Raw genomic sequence first — 19,301 nt, forward strand, 5'->3', positions numbered from 1 at the left:
TAATAATATAACATTTTATAAAGATATTACTTAAGTATTTTGTTAGAACTTAATGATTATCCTAATTATATTTTAGATTTTTTATATTTAAAATTAGATGTTTATCATGTATTTGATTGTGTTTATCTGCAGTTAGTTACACGAATTCAGTTATAGGATGAAATCGGATAGGGATGAACGGGTTTAAGAGTTTTAGGCAAATGCTTTATAATATAGTATATATATATATATATATATATATCAGGTTTGTAGAAAATAAAAAACTGAGTAATACTTTAGTAACCATTTATCTGTATAGTATGCACATATGAATACAAATAATTTGTCCGGTATGCATACGTGTATGAAAACCGAACATCTTCGATTCATTGTATGCACACATACATTTCATACAAATAAATGGTTAATTATTAGAGTGTTTCTCGGTTTTTTCATTATTTAGGTTTTCCTTAAATCTCACTCTCTCTCTCTCTCTCTCTCTCTATATATATATATATATATATATATATATTCTTTCACAAGTTATTCATTATTTAGGTTTTCCATAAAAATTAAGAAACAACTTCAATTACTTTTATGTACATATGCATACATTCCAGATGAATTGTTACTACGATGTTTCTCAGTTTTTCAATTTTAGGACTTTCCGTTGAATCTCTCTCTCTATATAGTTCTTAAGATTCTTGTGAATGAAGTATCAAACTCATTTATTTAATGAGATGTTTAGATTATAAAAAAGTATTATGATGTAATATTCGAACGATAATTATGAGGTTTCTAACGAGAAGTTGCCATCATTCTTTGAATTCTGAAACTTAAGTTTCTTTCGTTTTTTCTCCTTCTTCTTTAAGAACAATTTTCGACCAGAAAAATTGTCATTTATTTCAAAACAAACAATTGAATAAACACTTTATCAGAGCGTTTTTTTTTTATCGTTTCAACGGTATCGCTTTCATTTTCCTCACTTGAATCTTTCAAGGGGCGGATGCGGTATTCAAAAGGTGGGGGATAGACCCTATTAATATATTTTTAATACCCTTCTACATAGTTTACCATAGGTCCTCCCGTAATTTCACGTTTGGGTCCCACCAACCGAAAAAAAATACTTTGAAATCAACCAAAAAACCTAAAGTATCTTGAAATTGATAAAAAAAACCGAGATAAGTGCCAAAAACACTAAAACAATCTCTCGAAATCAAAGCGCCATGAAATTCTATTATTAAGATTGAGAATTCTGTCAATAGTTTCTCTTAAGAGTTCTTGGACTCTCATATCTTTACTTGATGCATTGGCATTTGGTGATAGATGAATTGAATAATACGGGCAGTCGAAAAACAACATGGGAAACAATGGATCGATTGGTTGAGTTGGGTCTTGTTCGGGCTATTGCATTCAGCAACTTTAAATGCATCGAAGTTGTGGGGTTCTGTAGAGAGTAGCGTCAAACCCTCTTAAGTTGTGCTCTAATGGCTGATTCCGTTAAGACAAGTTCTGCAAAGAGTAAGAAAAACTGCTGCAAGAAAAGAAGTTTTAAAGGTAGGTGTAGAAAATCATCCAGCTATTTGAACGCCTTTTCTTTCCCTATAATATGATTAAACTGCTACACGAAGAGTTAACGGAAAATGGACATTCATTAACATTTTGAGTCGAAGAACAATGTATAAATATCACTACGATAGGCGTATTTCACTAACCATAGAGATTCCTTTCTTTAGAAGGCTTTTGAAAATCTTTGGACACCATGTACTCATCTTTTCCGTTCTTGCTTTCTATCCCTTTCAATAAAAAAAACCAGCTCCAACGAATGCTCCATTTTCAAGAAATCTTTTTCGCATTGGGTATCATCATGGTTTTCTCGTCAGCGGATATTGTGATATTGGTTTATCCCTCGTTTAGGTGGCAACTTCCTCAAAATAAAGAGAACTAGAGCCGATGGTAGTATCTCCACCAACTGTTCAAACAGAAATATAAGCAACGGCTTATCAAGTCTCTGATAGATTTAGAGGTCCCGATTCTCGAACAAAAGAAGATGAGGAACTTTACCAAGTAGTATATGAAGTTGAGAACAGGATGTTCCAACAAATCCAGGTTTGCAGCCTTATTGAATGCATTAAGGCACATCTAACCATAAAAAAAAAGCAATAATGAAATAAGATAAATTCGTATAAGAACACTGCAAAGTGTTAAATATACGGTCAACATCCATTCATAACGATTGCAATGATGACAAGGGGACTAACCATGACACATCTTATGAGGAAACATGCGAAACAGATGCTTGTAACGTATCCAACCTGCATGAAGAAAATAAATCAAAATATCACATAGATATAAGCAATCGGATTTGACAAAATGGGTTTTTGATAAATATATGCCTCCTGCAATTTCTTTCGCCGCCCTTTTGATTCCACAGGAAACCGTTGCAACATTAAGAAGAGTCTGCACATATACATGAAGTGCAAGATATTAGTCCTAGAAGGCTGCACTCCAACTAGATATATTGAGTTTGTTTGGTTATGCAGCCCGGTTGTAATTGACCAAACAAACTCGGATTATCTCACTCGGAGGGGTAAAATGTACGTAGATCTGACCACTGTCTCAAAAGACAGAAAGGTTGTTTCCAAGAAAACCCCGCTTGCAAAAAAGGTTTACTAACGAAAATATGTAGCGCAACATTACTTTCCAAAAAGCAAAGTTTATAAAGAAGTACCTTCCACCATATAGGAGAAATCCCAAGGCGGCAAATAAAGACACCCCTGGCAAAAAAGACGGGTGAGGCAACTTTCAAGAACACAAAATTCCGAAAACAGATTATAAAGGTTGCAGGACCTGCGAAGAACATCTTGGAGAGGATCACCAAAACACGGACAGGCTTCCACCAGATTACTAGCCACAAACCTATCTGTTAAGAAATCATAGGTAGAATAGGTTAACTATCCACTGTATATTTTTTCAAGAAAAATAAATAGATTTCCAATAGTAATACATATAAGCATTGTTAATCCCTGTTCCACATTTTCTTGACTACTTTCACTGTCTGTATAATAAACAAAACCAGATTTTGATAAGCTGATGGAACAAGGTTCATAGCTTCCTGAAACAGAACGGCTAGATTAAAAAGCACTCGATAGATCTTCTACTGCAAACTGACTTTATACCCTATAAGATTTGTCCATTTCTTCTAAGAACAACTGAGATCTTCGTGCTGACGACCCTATAATCTCCCTACATAATAGATATGCACCCAAGTATCCAACAGTCTTATTTAGTCTCATAGCATCCTTCAACCGTTGAGGTTATAATGGGTATAGTTAAGTTTCCTTCATTTGGTGCTATAATTCTCTTTGTTATTCATAGCAAACATGACAAGAATGCTTCGTAGACCATGAGAAAGAGAGGTGAGGGGAATGCAAATATTTCAAGTTAACCATTTAAGAGCATCCCCAAAAATAGAGGGATTTTTTTTTTTGGAGTTTTTATACTCGTTTTTTGCTCCAACAGCTCCTCCAAAATGGAGAAAGCAAAGAGAAAGAGGGGAAATTTCTACAAATTTGGAGAACCCTCCAAAATTAAATAGAGGAAGAGAGAGGACTTTTTTATATTATTGAATATTTTAATTATATTTGGAGAAACTATTGGAGTTAAATCTATTTTTAGAATTTCTTTGAATATGGCCTTTTCATTTTAAAAAAATAATGGAGAAATTGTTGGAGATGCGAAAAAAAGGTATTCAGCTAAGCTGCCAAGTAAATACCTGAATTGCATAGATTATTGCATTGACTGTAAGGAAAGTCGGCCGAAGACCATCAGTTGAGACAGCCCGTGCCTGTCAAAGGTTCAGCACATCATAAAGTCTATCAACTACTTACATTATCCACTCAGCACCAAGAAGAAAGAGTAAACACATAATAAAGAGGAGAAACTCAACCTGGTAGTAAATTTCTGCCCAGAATAAAACCAAGAGAGCATACGTAGTGAAAAACGCAAGACTTGGCACATCAATCAAGATATGTTGAACAATCTAACAAAATAAGCTGAATGAGTAAGCCAATGAGGCCATATATAACGGGTGAACTTAAGAACACTCTAACCTCAGGTTTCAAGTGCTGTATATCACGACGGAAAGCAAAAATTAAACATCTAACTGCAATAGTAATATGTCTACAATCAGTAAAGATCAGACAACAGAAGGCTCATAAAATACATTCTAGGAAAGCAAATATACAAACCTGCATTAACCAAGAAATTGAGAAAATGAAAGACCTTCTGAGTGGTCCAACCATACTCTGGCACTCTTAGCTCTATCCGAATCAATTGTGTCTGCAACAGTCACAAAATCACACATCATAAGCAAAAAATATAACTTACAAGAACCAACATTATAGAAATTTCTTATAAGAACCTCCTCACTCTCTTTGAGTTCTTGTACAAGAACCTTCCATTCTTGACTTGAAGTTGGTGTGAAGCGACAATTTGCTAGTTTTTTTATATATTTTCTCAACTTTCATATCCAATATAATAACTATTATATATATATATATATATATAACTTATATTATACATGGGACCCACAAAATGAGGTTCTTATAAGAACTAAATTGTGGAGGTTTCTGTAGGTTATTAATTTGATGAGTTGGAAATGACTTGGCAAGAAAAAGTACAAAAAGTGGGTTCTTATAGGAACCTCTATCGGAGATAAGATTAGCAGTAATTAGATCGTAGACTGTAGAGCGTTTCTGATACCATGTAACAATATGTGAAACCGATGAGAGTAACTGACATAAAGCATTCAGATTGGAATGCTTAGTTTTCTTACAACAGTATAAGCATGTAGAAATCCAAGATTTTAACAGCTTAAACACCCCAATTAACAAATAACAGAATCAAATTACTAACACAAACCAAATAATCTTATCAGATACCACCATTATCAATCAAAACCATCCTTCTAAAACGAAACAGAAACCCTAGAAACAAAAAACACAAATTAAAAAATCGTACCACAGCATAAAACTTAACAAATGATAGGAAGCATAAGAAGAGATAAAAATCACCAGAGCGACAACCCCCATGAGACCATAGAGCGCAGCAAGAAGATGAAATATTCGATCTTGCCAAAGAGGGGAGTCGTTTAGTACATGCCACCAATTATGAGCGTCTTTAAGGGTGTACATCATGACCACCACTGAAGAATTAGACGGGCCTACCAAGGCCCTATACATTGCCGGAGATCCGGTTATCGGCGACGGTTAGATAGGCGGTGGAAGGAAAAACGGTTTCGTATAGGAAAAAAAACAAGGAATGCAATTTTTCTAAGTTTTATGGAATCATTATCGTTACATCAAAATAACCGAATTTCAAAAGGTTAATAAACGTATTTTTAAATTTTATCAATGTCTTTTCTAATAATTAATAAAAATAAATAATAATAAAAATAAAAATAGTGTCCATTATTAATATTTATATTTTAGATAACTCTAGTGTCATGAGTAAGATTACGAGTGTTCATCTAAACCGTTAAATTGTACAAACCGTTTACACTGTATCGTAAAATACGGTTTAAAACTTTTGCAGTGCAGTTTGCATTTTCGGCAAAACGTACGTTGCAATGTGATTTGTGGTTTTGAGTTATCAAACTGTGGTTAAAACAGTATCATATATGTTTTATATTTTTAAATATATATATTTATACGTATAATCATTTATCAAATCAAAATAGTTAATATATTATTGATTATTTATCAATTCTTTTTTAATTTTTTACGTTACAAATTCCTTATTTGAATTATTTTCATTTTCATTTGTCTTTTGTCAAACATTGTGGTTGACATTATTTTAAAGCTAAGTTTTAAATGCATTTGAATTAATTATCGAACTATTTAGTTTGCATTACACCTTTTTAACTGTGCATTTTGTACATATCAGAAGCTTTTTACTGTAAGGAATATAGGAGTATCATCGTCGAATTTATTTCGAAGATGTGATTTTATAATTATTGGATTGAAGTGCGTTAGGTTCAAACAACACCAAATGTGGTGTGGTTTAAGAAAATCTTCAAATCGAATATGCGATGCGGTTTGCGGTTTGAACCAAAACTGCACCAAACCACATCACAAACACCCCTAAGTGAGATGATGTAGATTAAGGTATATTGGAGTCCTTAAGAGAAGGAACCGACACCCCTTACGAATAGGGGTGAGCAAAGACGGATACCAGGTCACACCGTTATATTTGAGAACCGGTCCCAGAACCACTTGGAACCGGTTTCAGTAACGGGTATCCGGTGTCTAATTTTTTTTAAAATTTTATCATTTCATAATATAAAAAAGTAAATAGTAGTCTATTACAAAGTACCAACGTAAAAAATAAATACTACAACGGTGAAACTAATCCGATAAAAATTAAAAACTAATAATTACAAGCAATTGGGATTTAGGAGAATGTAAGTTGATTGTGAAACAGTAAGAGAGTAAGAGGCAGAGAGATCTAATTCAATTATTAAGGAAGCAACAACAACTATAACCTTAAAAAGTAAATTAATAATATTAAATATAATAAAAATATAAAATAATTTTTATTTAAAAAAATAGTGGGTACCCATCCGTCCCGGTTCTAGGTACCCGTATCCAGTCCCGACGGTACCCAGCGGTTAACAGTTCCAAAAACAATGAGAATAGAAACCAGTCCCGATGAGTTCCATATTTTTGGAATTGAAACCGAAACCAATCACATCGGTTCCGGTTTCGGAACTGACAGTTCCGGAGCGGTTCCGGTTCCAAAGACAGGTATCCGGTTCTAATGATCCCTACCTAGGAACCAAAACAATCGCATTCCATTTTGATATAATAATCTAAACATTAAGACTTCCCAAAAAAGCATTAATTTCATAAGATGTTTAAAACCGTGTTAGAGACAAGAGGAACATCTGTCTTTGTTTTGATGAACCATAAAGTCCAAAGATCTACGTCCATCACTACCCCCTATTACAACTACAAGTTGTCCAAACTCCAGTTCTAATCCTTGGTGGTGCGGCGCCACGAGTGTTCACGAGCACCATCTTTGTCCACGATCTTAATCACAAAATTCTGAGGAGCCACGACAAGCCTGGATCGTATTTCCTCGATGCACTTTTCAGCCAACTCGATGGCTTCTTCCACCGTCATATCTGGATGGTAATGGCGATCCATCATCGCCAGGGAGAAGTATGACCCATACCCAAATGCTGCTTTCTCCACCTTGTGCAGAGTTGCAATGTAGTCTATGAAATATAGTGAAGGACCCGTCTCTTTCTCGTAACCAGCTAGCACGATGTTTACCATGTAAGGATTCTGTACAAATTACCTCAAAAGATCACAACCCAAAATCATTAAAAAAGAAAATCCAACTTTTTTCCAATCAGCCCGGTATGTCCCACCTAGAGGTGGGGACTGGGGGTGCGATGTATGCAAACCTGACATTTACCCCAAAAAGTAGAGCGGTTGTTTCAATAGAATGCTCTTAAGCCCACAAGGTCAATATGAAGATAAAGGAATAGAAGAATACACAATGAGATCCAAGAATTGGTTTTCTTTTGGATTGATAAAAGGATTTTATACCTTTCTCAAAGCAGTGGCAAGCTCACCCCGCATGAAATTTGCTGCAGCTTTGGTGGTCAAAGGAATCCCATTACGGAAGTGATAGAGAGCCACATTTTTTTGTACATACTCCGTGAATTGAGCTCTAACCATTAAGATATAGAGGAATTAAGCAAGAAAAATTCAAACTAGAATCGCTAAATAACCACTAATCAGAGAACAAATAATGTCATCTATTTGTAATCTATGTGTACAACTACAGAGATTGAAACAACTGTGTGTATAACTATGACATCTCTAGTTTAAAATTACTGCTATCTGGAACTTATAAATGCAGTGCATGTATATATATATATATATATATATATATATATATATATATATATCCAGTGCATTAGGGATCTGATAGACATTAAATTAGAGACTAAAGCCTAAAGGTAGGCAAAAGGTCTAATGCTGGATCAATGGGAAGAAAGTGGAAGCAACGGACAATTAATTGGAACTTATGTATTTTTATTTAAAGACAACTAATATCTCTATTCAGTAGAACATGGGAAGCTATTATATAGGAAAGTATTTTAGGAATTTTCTAGTTGTCATTAGATAATTATCTTTTCTGTTAGGTTGACTATCTACCTACCTTATCATTTCCTAATTCTATCAGGTTTAGAACTCCAGAATGCAGTATCTATATATCGAGGTAATCGGCTGTTACAATCTCCAAGGGGAAAGGTTACATCCGTTCCAAATTCCAATGTTAAGGACCCTTGTTGATTTAGTGATTAGTTTATGTGTGTTTAACTCGCATAGCCGATCCATTGCAAGAATATGTTTTTATTCATCTTTCACCGTAGTCACTCTACTTGTACCCTTTCACTATCCCACACTAGAGCTGGCACAACATTTTTGAGTTTTGGAACTATATTAGTTTTCTAGATACGAAGTGATCTTCAACAAAACCTAAACTATGTTACTTCCATCATCCATCTTAAAAAAATAAATTACTTAGAAGCAAGGAGGAAACTGATGTGCTGGGAAACACGTTTAGCTTGTTCTAGTGCAATAGTGATTGAACAGAAAGGAATCTACCAAACTTAATGAAACCCACTGCTCTTTGTCCTAGTAAAATACCAAAACAATGCCATGCTCGAAACTCGTGCAACTAATCCCAAGGGAAAAAATGTAAATAAAAGAACATAAGCAGCAAGCAAATCCTCTCAATACAGCTCGAGTTTGGGCTTGTCTCTTCTAGCCGCTTACTTGAGCCACAAGCATATTATAAGTTATGTTCCCTTCAATCTTGATGCGAAAACTTGTGCCCAGGAATATACACGAAAACTTTATAAGCATGAGAATCATCTTTGTCTAATGTGCAACAAAATGACTGGGAAGTCCATTACAATCAAAATTCTAAAAATTAATAGTTGGCCATTATGTTTTACTCATTCCATCCCAAGAAACAGGTCCAGTCAACAAATCTCCTGTCCCATAAAGAGTTCCATAACGCAATATTACATTAGGATGTATCTGATCTTATTTTACCCATCCGTTTTTTGGAGATCAGACAAATAATGCTTTTGTTAATTGGCATTCTTTTTTTGGACAGAGGGAGTACAAGAGAGAAAAACTTTGTATTGTTTCCTCAGTACGGCAACATGAAACAAGTATTAGATAGGGCAGTATTTGGGAACCTAATTACAGTTTAAGTATTTAACTTTCTACTGTTTCCTAATTCTTTTAGGATCAGAATTCTGGAGTTCTCTATGATCCCCCATCACACTCAATCTAGAGTGATTTCATTGTGCTCTTCTATCCCACTCTATCACCCTTCTCTCTATCTTCCCCTACAACACTGAACTGGCCTTGCGAAAGACCAAGGTAGTATCTAGCCTTGCGAATGACCAAGTTTGCCTTTCAATAGCCAAGTATCTGACTAACAAGAGAGTCTTCAAGTCTTCATCTTCTCAGGGTAGTTGACCTGAATGCAAGTTCAGTGTAACCTCACATTTCTTTTCTATCGGTCTCTCCCATTTTGAGCATTATCTGAGTATGAGATAAATTTTAACAAACAGACATTGAAACAATACCAAGTCCATTCCACTTTGCTTGAGGAAATGATAGAGCAGATATCCGGTGTTCAAATTGTTGCTATTTAGTTATGAAACACTTGAGACAGATATACTTCATGTTCTGTTTGTTTCATTTCATAACTCTTACTGTTAATCCAAGTGCAGTTAAGAAAACCATGCTAGAAAAATATGTACTAGAATCAAAAGCAGGTGTGGCATAACATTGAAAATTTCCACCTTTCAATCTCCATTATTGGCTGAATAACAGAAAAAAAGACAATATAACAAATACGGTTGAGAGTACCAAATTGTACTCCAATTCCTATTCCAAAGTATGCACAACCCACATCCTCCAAAACAAATTTTAAAACTTAAGATATCAAACTAGTTGTTTATAAATGCAAATGGCTATCGACTCTATGGCATACAGTGAGCAAATTTTCCTCAAAAACTTTAACATGAATATCAATTTTTTAAGAGCATCTAGCGACTATGGGGAGTCCAAATTCAAGGAGCGGGTCTTTCTTTTGGCTGGAGGGAGTAGTTCATACCTATCAAAAGCCCTAATTTCGAAGACACAAGAAAATCAAAAAAATATATATATACAATTTCTGGTCCCTTTGGTTACCCTTTCCGAAGATTGATTTAGATTTTGTATTTTAATAACTTTCAATTCGTATTTTGAGTTACGTCATAAGATCATATAGCACATCATACCAGTAATAAGCTTAAAAACAAATCGCAAAAGGGAAATACGAAATTACATCTTACCGATCACCAGCTTCACCGCTAGCGCCCATGAGCTTGTGAGAATCGAGAACCATAATCTTGTCTTCGTTAGATTTATGAACCAGAATACTGTTAACCGCCGATGTATCTGCTACCACCAATGCAAACCCTTTCCCAACCATCCCAAATACACACTCCATGTCTCTATAGGTGTTCTTTGATCTCTATCTCTGCCTTGAATTTTGATATCTCTGCGAATCGGCAAACAATAAAAAGGCGAAGACGGATATGTTCATTTTTTTGTTTTCTTGGATAAGAAGTAGGACCTTTTTTATAACAATTTAGGAGGTGTTTGTAATATTTATAAAAACAATTTATTGGCTTATTTCGGTATGACACAGGTAATAAATACTTTTCAGTGTTTAGATAAATAACTTATATCGGTGTCAAACCGGTAATAAGAAGTTTTTGAAAAAGTTAAACCTTCTGACTTATAATAAATTGATAAGTGTTTTTAAAAAAAAACATAAGTTGTTTCAAATAAACAATCTCAAACACCTCATTACCTTAAGTACAGAAAAATTAAAAACAATAACAAAACTGATAAAAGAAAAAGAGAAATCGATGGCTGTGCTCTTTTTTATATAGGCGTTTTATGGAAGAGATTTACATTAAGTATATTTAAGTAACCAAAAAAGATGGTGTCTGATCGGTTTGAATTTGGACTCCAAATATCAAATTGGAGATCTCAGGTTCAAATTCAAGAAGAAATAAAAATTTCTATGTGGTCACAGATGTTCAAATACTGTGACTCCAGACTACTTGCGTAGCAGGTGGTTATCCTAGAATTAGACGTCTCGTATAACGGGTTATATATCCAGGTTAATAAAAAAATATGTTTAGGTATCTATACTATATTATAAAGCATTTTACAAAAACTCTTAAAAACCATTTTTTATGCATGAAATACTGTATATTAATGCATGCTACTTAAAATTCAAGATTACAAGTAAATTATGCATAAGTACAACTTATTAAAGCTCCGTGTTTGAATTCGTGTAATTAACTGCGAATAAACATAATCAAATAATGGATAAACGTCTCATTTTAAAATATAAAAAATCTAAAATATAATTAAGATAATTATAGAATTCTAACAAAATAATTAATTATTATATTTATAAGAAAATTATATTATTAAACCAAATATAAATTACTTCTTTATTGAACCTAAATTAAATTATAATAAAAAATTAAATTAAAAATTACATAAAAAATTGGAATTTTAAATAGTTAATTTCATACTAATATCGATATATTTTTGTTAAATTTTTACGATATCCTCAAATTTATATTTTATTCAAAAATAAAAACATCATCGTTTTTTCAAAATCACATAAGGTCATACTATAACATCGACTAAAATAAAAAATAAAATATTAAAATCAAAATATATTTTATTACATTATATGAGTATCCTTTTAATAAAACTTAAAAGTCAAAATGGATTTAATTATCATGTATGTAAAATGTCTTGTCGACATATTTGACGTAAATGCCCCTTATTCGTGAAATCTTGCTTTTTAAGTTTTTTTTTTTTTAATTAATTAGAGTGGGAGTTGTGAATCTAACTCTTTTTTTACAAAATCCTTATATATATTATATTATAAAGTATTTAACAAAAAAATTTAAAAATTATTTTTTATGCGTAAAGTATTGTTTATTAATGCATATTACTTAAAACTTAAGATTACAAGTAGAATTTGCGTAAGTACAACTTATTAAAGCTCCATATTTGAATTCGTGTAACTAACTGCAAATAAACATAATCAAATACAGGATAAACATCTCATTTTAAATATAAAAAATTTAAAATATAATTAGGATGATCATTGAGTTCTACAGAATACTTAGTTATTATCTTTATAAAATGTTATACTATTAAATCAAAAATAAATTATTYCATTATTAAACTTAAATTAAATTATAATTAAAAAAATAAATTAAAGAAATTACATAAAAAATGAAAACTTTTAAATAGTTGATTTGATATTAAAATTGATTTTTTTTAAAAAAAATTTTATGATATCTTCAAATTTATATTTTATTCAAAAACAAAATCATTGTTGTTTCTTTAAAAACACATAATCTGTGCTATATTATAAAGCATTTGACAAAAACTCTTACAAACTATTTTTTATGCATAAAATACTGTTTATTAACTCATATAACTTAAAACTCAAGATTGCAAATAGATTGTGCGTAAGTACAACTTATTAAAGCTCCATATCTAAATTCGTGTAACTAATTGCAGCTAAACATAATCAAATACATGATAAACATCTCATTTTAAATATAAAAGATTTAAAATATAATTAGGATACTCATCGAGTTCTATCAGAATACTTAATTATTACATTTATAAAATGTTATATTATTAAACTAAAAATAAATTATTTCGTTATTAAACTTAAATTAAATTATAATAAAAAAATTAAAAAATTACATAAAAAATGAAAATTTTTAAATAATTGATTTGATATTAACATTGATATTATTTTTTTTTTTAAATTTTATGATATCTTCAAATTTATATTTTATTCAAAAAAATCATTATCGCTTTCTTAAAAACATATAAAATCGTATTATAACATCGAAAGAAACAAATAATAAAATAAAACATTAAAATCAAAAGAAACAAATAATAAAATAGAACATTAAAATTGATTCCTTATAAATTAACATGTTTCTTTTGGGTGCCTGGACCATTTCTCTTGAAACAGCAACAAAGAAAGTATAACTGAAGATTGTATTTGGCCATTCTTTGACATCTGTCTATGCTTCCCCATCTGATGACTCTTCATCTCCAGATTCATCCGTTGAGCTATGCCTGAACACAGTCGATACCATTAACCAAAACTCGAAATCAAAACAGTAAGAATATGCAAGATGAGTAACGACACGTACCTATAATTGATCATTATCTTAGGAGGTTTGTACAAGAAGGTTGGTTCATATTCCCTACGACTATGGATGATGATCTTCAGCCCATCATTACCAAGACTTTGCTGCTCCTCATAAATCCGCCACGCAGACTCCGCTACCGACCTTCTAGGCCGCCAGAGCTCTATGAATCCCATGGTAGGAATATCACCTAAGCACATTGGGATCTCCTTCAGTCGTCCACAGTCGTTCATAATTAGTCTTTCCAGTCGGGGAAAGTGATCACTGTCCGTGTTCCATTCTACAAGCTCAGGAGACTGGATTTTCAAACACTTCAGTTTCTGAAACCCCCCATCGTTTGTGTCCCATCTTGGTCCTTGGAAGGCAGCACACAAGATTTTCAGAATTTCCAGATTTGGTAATCTTCCAAGTTGAGATAAATCTGACCATGGCAGATAGCAGTTTAAAAACGTCACTTTCCTGAGGCTATGGGGTAAGCGATTCAGCCAACTGAACCTCATCTGAGTTGGTAAACCGTGGCGGTAGTCATGGTCGATATAAATCTTCAGTTTTTCAAGATGGACCAGGAAGTCTAACGGAGGGAAGAACACCAAACCACCACGCTGTGGTGATACATAACATCCTAACTTTCTAAGATTTGGAGCTCTTTCCAACACAGGCTGCCTTCCTACAGGAAGATGCAGCATCAAAATGGTTCGAATTTTCGGCAATGCCACCGGATGTTTTGATCTCACAGATGGCCAAATCGACATATGCATCAAATTAGCCATATTACTATCTTTGCAAAATGGAAAATCAATCGGAAAGGTTTTTCCACGAATAACAAGTGTTTGCAGATTCTGTAAGGTTGATATTGATTTCGGGATAACAAGTCCATCAGTCCATAGCGACAAGTATCTCAAGTGAACTAGCTGACCTATTTCACTTGGCAAGAATGGAGTAAAGACTCCACCAAATTCGAACACCCGAAGGTGTTTGAAGGCGCTGTAAAGAAAAAAAATACTTTCGTTGCTTAAGCCAGAGATATAATTCGACGTCAACAAGAAAGAGCGGGTATTTGAGGAAGATGGTTTGGAGATAACATAGTCAGGCACGTATGAATGGATGAATAGGCGGCGATCAGTTGCTCTGAAACCGCTTGTGTTAGGTGAAGAAAGTTGCTCTTCTAATGGCTTAATCTTGTGCAGAAAGTTCTCTTCTTTGGCTTTATTGAAACATAAATCGTGCAAAAGATCATGAACACGACACACTTTTATCCCCCCGTCCAACCTTTTTCGCTCAACGATCACTAAACTTCTCTCAACAAGATTAATCAAGTACTCTTCTGCTATGTTTTCTGTAGCAGGTTCTATAAAACCCTCACCAACCCACAACCATAGCAGCTTCCGAACATCAATCTCAAAGTCTTCCGGGAATGCTCCAAAGTAGAGAAAGCATGATTTCAAGTGTTGTGGCAGGTGATTGTAACTCAAAGCTAATGTGTTCATGTCTTGTTCTGGATCACCAACGAGGTACGAGCCTATACCATCTAAAACTCGAGTCCACCATTCAACCGTTTTCTCTGTTTTCGCAAGAAGCCCAGATATCACGAGAATTGCCAGTGGCAGCCCTCGACATCTTTCAGCAATCTGCTTCCCGGTTTTCTTCAAAGATTTGGGGCAAGAACCATCTTCTGGAAACACTTTCTGTTGCAGTAGATCCCAACTTTCCTCCACGGTTAAGAAACGCAACAAATGAGGAGAGCTATCTGGTTTGATGTGTAAGGCCACCTCCACGAGTCGACTAGTTACTAAAATTCTGCTTCCATTGTTGTCGTTAGAGAAACAAATCTTTATATCATCCCAGGCCTCTACACCCCATATATCATCTATGACAATAAGATAACGCTTACCCTTTAACCGTTTGTAAACCATTTCACGCAGCTTTCCAGTGTTCATGGCGGCTTCATTCGTGATTGTGAGCGAAAGTGAAGAGCAAATACGAAGCAACAAATCGTTCTTCTGATATGTCTGAGAAACCGTGATCCACACATGATCGTAGAAGTGGTATGCTACATAAGGATCATTATAAGCTCTCTTGGCCAGAGTAGTCTTCCCAAGGCCTCCCATCCCAACAATGGAGATCACATCTAGTTGCTTCCGGTTTCCAACAAGTCTATCCAGTATTTCTCTTGCCTCTACATCGAACCCAATAATATTATCTTCTTTAGGTATTGCGGGATTCACTCTTGATGAACTTCTTTCATGTTGCAGATCCTGAATCTTATGATCGTCGAATCCTGATACATCTCTTTTGATGGTTTCCATCTGTCGCACGACATTGTCAAGCTCTAAAAAGCAATCATTGTCAAAACTAGCAACGAAAGAATCAACCATATGTTCTACCTCAATTGCTACATCTATGATCCTTAACACCAAAGCTTTCACTTTCTCAACAGTATATCGAGTGTCCTCTGAACGAGTGAGGAAGGTTCTTAATGACGTTAACCCCTTGTGTAGCAACTGAAGTTGATCAATCCATGGGGTTTTGCAAATTTGTGATGGATGATTGAAGTTGATGAGGTGCTTCAAGGTCTCTATTAGACAGTCGACATCAGTGTCAATCATGTTTAGACGTATGAATGCAAGCTCTCCTTCTCTTATCTCTAAACGAAGATGAAGATCATGCTTTTCATTCAACATTCAATGGTGCATCATCTCTGAAAATTGAAATCACAGACAGTAGAATGAAGGAAGATAGCAGAATCCAAAAGCAAACAAATCCATGGAGGATGATAGCAAACTCGATTTTAGGTCTAGATACAAGTTATTGAACAAAAAAGGTGTTGGATAATTGATTCTGATGAGTTAAAGTGAAGTAATATACCATGATCAGCAAGAAAAGCAGTCGGGCGACAAATTCTGATAGCAATGGAACTCTTGTAGATGATGATTCAAGATTATAGTGCAGAAAGAAGAGGAAAGGCAGTATGAAGTCAGCGTCAACGTCAACGGATCGTTAATCGCTTCAAATCGTTAAAAGTGATACTTAGGGGTGTTTTTGGGATTGCTTGTTTAAAAACAACTTATGTTAAATGTGATTATTAACTTTTATGGTTTTAAACTGGAGTTTTAATAAAAATGTTTTGATTAACTTATGACGGTACCAAAACGTAATAAAATGATACGTTATTTTTTAATATTCCGTAAATATTGCTTATACATGTAAAATAATCAAAAAAGACGTTATGTATACATGCCACTATATCTAACCCATGATATTCCTTATGTTTTTAAACTATCATATATATGGAGAGCCTATATAGACAATGAGGTGGTAAAGAAATCTGGTATAACGGGTAAATTTAATTTACAAGGTTGACCAATGTTATAACGTTTAAATTTTTAAAAATATGATGCCCTAATAAAAAATATTTTGAAAGTACATTGTTATAATAAGAAAAACTAAATATACAATGTTATAATAAGAAATTTTGTAAAAATAGATTAATATTTCGTGTATTTTGTCCTTTAGTAATTCGTTTAACATCGTTATATTGTCACACCCCGCTAAAACGGAAACATGAGACGCAACAGGTAAGTATTTCATAGCTCCAATCGATAGATAACACCAATAGATTACATAATCCATGGAAATTTACAAATTAAATTTTTCTACGGTTCACGATAGAAACAACATTAAGTACAAAAAGAGGTTTCCTAAAACTTGTGAACAGGTGTTAACGCATGAGATCTTTCAAAACCTCCATTCTTACTTAATTTCCTGAAAAGCATGAAACACAAAACGACGTCAACTACGAAGAGTTGGTGAGTTCACGGGTTTTCATATGCACAAAATATTTACAATGCATAAATCACAACTTGCAAACTTATACATAACATGCACATTATAAATGTAAAATTTTCCATCGATGCTTAAAAACTTGAGACGCTACAGAGCCTTACCTGACCAATGTGCCCCATTAATTTACGAACTACCATTAGTGGCTCGTTCACTCACTTAGGTACCACGGTTCGTATCAGTACTACTTCAGCGGTGGCCCTTTCGCACACACGAGTAGACTTATGAAAAACTTAGGTAATGTGCACCCTTTTCTGGGTGGGACTGTCAACACAATTGCGGCTATCCACAATTACCACGGCCCGGGGACGTGCCCGAGTTAACTAGTAGCGTGTACGGACGGGGACCTTTTGGAATATCCTCTCAAGCACATCAATTTATCATTTATAGGTAGTGCAATAATAATCAATTTTTCATGATTTTCACAATATTCGACTAAACAGTTCTTTAGTCCATAAGTTTTACATTTAAACAGTAAAGTTTGCATTCTTTCATGCTTCCCCCCCCCCCCAATTTTAAAGTAACTAAAAGCAGTAAAAGTGGGGCCGTGAAGAACTCACAAGTTTGAAGAAGAATATCCAAGGTTTTGTGAAGCTTAGAGCACCAACGTCCGTACTAATGTCCTAAACACTCGAAATTCCAATAGTTATATCACCCATCGGGTCACGATATAGATAAAGTAAGATTATATCTTATGTAATGCCAATGAACCTTTATGGGTTAAATTTGATACCAAAAATAACCCAATATTTAATTAAATAAAAGGTTTTTGCACAAAAAGTTGCTATTTTGACAGATATACAGATTATGTTCCTTGACTTTTCAAAAATCATTTTACTTTTAACTTTTAAAAACTACAACAGTCGCTGTTGTTAGATTTCTTTTTGTCTACAGCATTATTTTTTGCTCCTAAAAATTTTATATTTAAACATTTAAATGCCCCAAAACTCGATATCCTTGAGTGAGACACAAAATAGTAAAACAACAGCTAATCAAACAAACTTCAACAGAAATCAAATATTTTGGGTTGATAATAAAGAATATAGCCGATAGGAATGTTAGAATCAACATGTCAGTTTCAAAATGCCATTTTTATTGATTAAATACTACATGCAATGTAGTTTTTATCTCATTTTCTTGATTCATAAGTTCATAGATCATAGATTATCATCATTTTGGGAATATTTTCATGTCTTGATGAAATAATCTTCTATCCTAGACTCTCTAGAAAATTTTGAACTCAACAAGGAGCAAGAAGTATAAATATATAAGGGTCATTGCTGTAAAAGATTCGAAAATAAAATCAATCGTATTACCTTTCAGCTTGATTTTTCTTGAAGACTTGTTCTTCAAGATTTAGAAAATCAAGAAAATTTTTTGGAATTTGGATTCGGCTAGATGAATATGAAAGGTTTAGAGAGAGAGGGAAAAAGGGAAAAGTGAAGGTGAAATGAAAGATTTTCAAAAGATGTGGGGTTTTATATGAAGGTAGAGGAGCTGGCCCATACAAGGTCCAACCACCATATTTTATTTTTATTTTCTTATACAAACTTAGCCCAATTAAATATAAATTTAAATATGTTTTATCAAATACCGATAAAATTATTCATTATTAAATCAAAATTTCAAATTTTGTAAAAATTATCTGTACATACAGATGAAACTTTATATTTTTATATTTGAATTTTATAATATCGATATTATTTATTTTAAGAGAAATTTTAATATATTTAACATTACATAGGTTACTTTTATCAGTTACCCGTTGAGGCAGAGTTTTCTGAACTATAATTTGGGAGTTAAGTTGATTGATTTTTTCATCAACATGGCTAATCCCTAATAAATTTAAAATCCTAATTATAAAAACCTTTTTAAAGATGCTAACCTGATACTCCAAAAGTGACGGATGTCATATATATTTTCTATAATAAAAAAATATGATAAAGAAAACAAATTGGAATTATAGAAAAATATGATAAAGAAAACAAATTGGAATTGTTCCTTGAGAAATCATTTTTTAACGAGTAATTGATTGGAGGTATTAAACAATATTATGGTTAATATTTTTATTTCAACCACAAAGGTGATGCCTGATTGGTTTGATTTTGGCTCCAAAGGTCAAAAG

At 33.3% G+C, this 19,301-nt stretch overlaps 4 protein-coding genes across 5 annotated transcripts; all 4 read right to left on the reverse strand.

Annotated features, from left to right (window-relative positions):
- Window positions 1–1,445: 1,445 nt before the first annotated feature.
- LOC112527428 (tobamovirus multiplication protein 3-like) lies at window positions 1,446–5,321 on the reverse strand. Of its 2 annotated transcripts, XR_003070755.1 has the most exons (12): window positions 5,055–5,278; window positions 4,230–4,320; window positions 4,092–4,144; window positions 3,929–4,021; window positions 3,755–3,826; window positions 2,830–2,902; window positions 2,711–2,756; window positions 2,376–2,439; window positions 2,241–2,294; window positions 2,044–2,121; window positions 1,695–1,951; window positions 1,446–1,510 (listed from the first exon to the last, which is right to left on the reverse strand). XR_003070755.1 is itself a non-coding variant. In XM_025138092.1 (11 exons), the coding sequence occupies exons 1-11, from the start codon at window positions 5,220–5,222 to the stop codon at window positions 1,859–1,861; spliced, it is 885 nt and encodes a 294-aa protein (XP_024993860.1). In that variant the 5' UTR covers window positions 5,223–5,321; the 3' UTR covers window positions 1,613–1,858. The 2 variants fall into 2 exon arrangements, 1 of the variants encoding a protein (XP_024993860.1); XM_025138092.1 differs by lacking the exon at window positions 1,446–1,510 and having other exon boundaries at window positions 1,613–1,951; window positions 5,055–5,321.
- A 1,543-nt stretch (window positions 5,322–6,864) lies between these two features.
- On the reverse strand, window positions 6,865–10,660 carry LOC112527634 (proteasome subunit beta type-2-A-like). Its single transcript, XM_025138383.1, has 3 exons — window positions 10,415–10,660; window positions 7,596–7,719; window positions 6,865–7,328 (listed from the first exon to the last, which is right to left on the reverse strand). The coding sequence occupies exons 1-3, from the start codon at window positions 10,570–10,572 to the stop codon at window positions 7,014–7,016; spliced, it is 597 nt and encodes a 198-aa protein (XP_024994151.1). The 5' UTR covers window positions 10,573–10,660; the 3' UTR covers window positions 6,865–7,013.
- Window positions 10,661–13,134: 2,474 nt separating this feature from the next.
- LOC112528732 (putative late blight resistance protein homolog R1B-16) lies at window positions 13,135–14,099 on the reverse strand. The gene is made up of 2 exons (XM_025139772.1): window positions 13,340–14,099; window positions 13,135–13,262 (listed from the first exon to the last, which is right to left on the reverse strand). Exons 1-2 carry the CDS (start codon window positions 14,092–14,094, stop codon window positions 13,208–13,210), a joined length of 810 nt encoding a protein of 269 aa, XP_024995540.1. The 5' UTR covers window positions 14,095–14,099; the 3' UTR covers window positions 13,135–13,207.
- Window positions 14,100–14,131: 32 nt separating this feature from the next.
- Window positions 14,132–15,942, reverse strand: LOC112528576 (putative late blight resistance protein homolog R1A-10). The gene is made up of 2 exons (XM_025139600.1): window positions 14,253–15,942; window positions 14,132–14,175 (listed from the first exon to the last, which is right to left on the reverse strand). Exons 1-2 carry the CDS (start codon window positions 15,940–15,942, stop codon window positions 14,132–14,134), a joined length of 1,734 nt encoding a protein of 577 aa, XP_024995368.1.
- Between the last annotated feature and the right edge of the window lie 3,359 nt (window positions 15,943–19,301).

The sequence above is a fragment of the Cynara cardunculus genome (assembly GCF_001531365.2).
Source record: "Cynara cardunculus var. scolymus isolate 2C chromosome LG 15, CcrdV1, whole genome shotgun sequence".
NCBI lineage: Eukaryota > Viridiplantae > Streptophyta > Magnoliopsida > Asterales > Asteraceae > Cynara > Cynara cardunculus.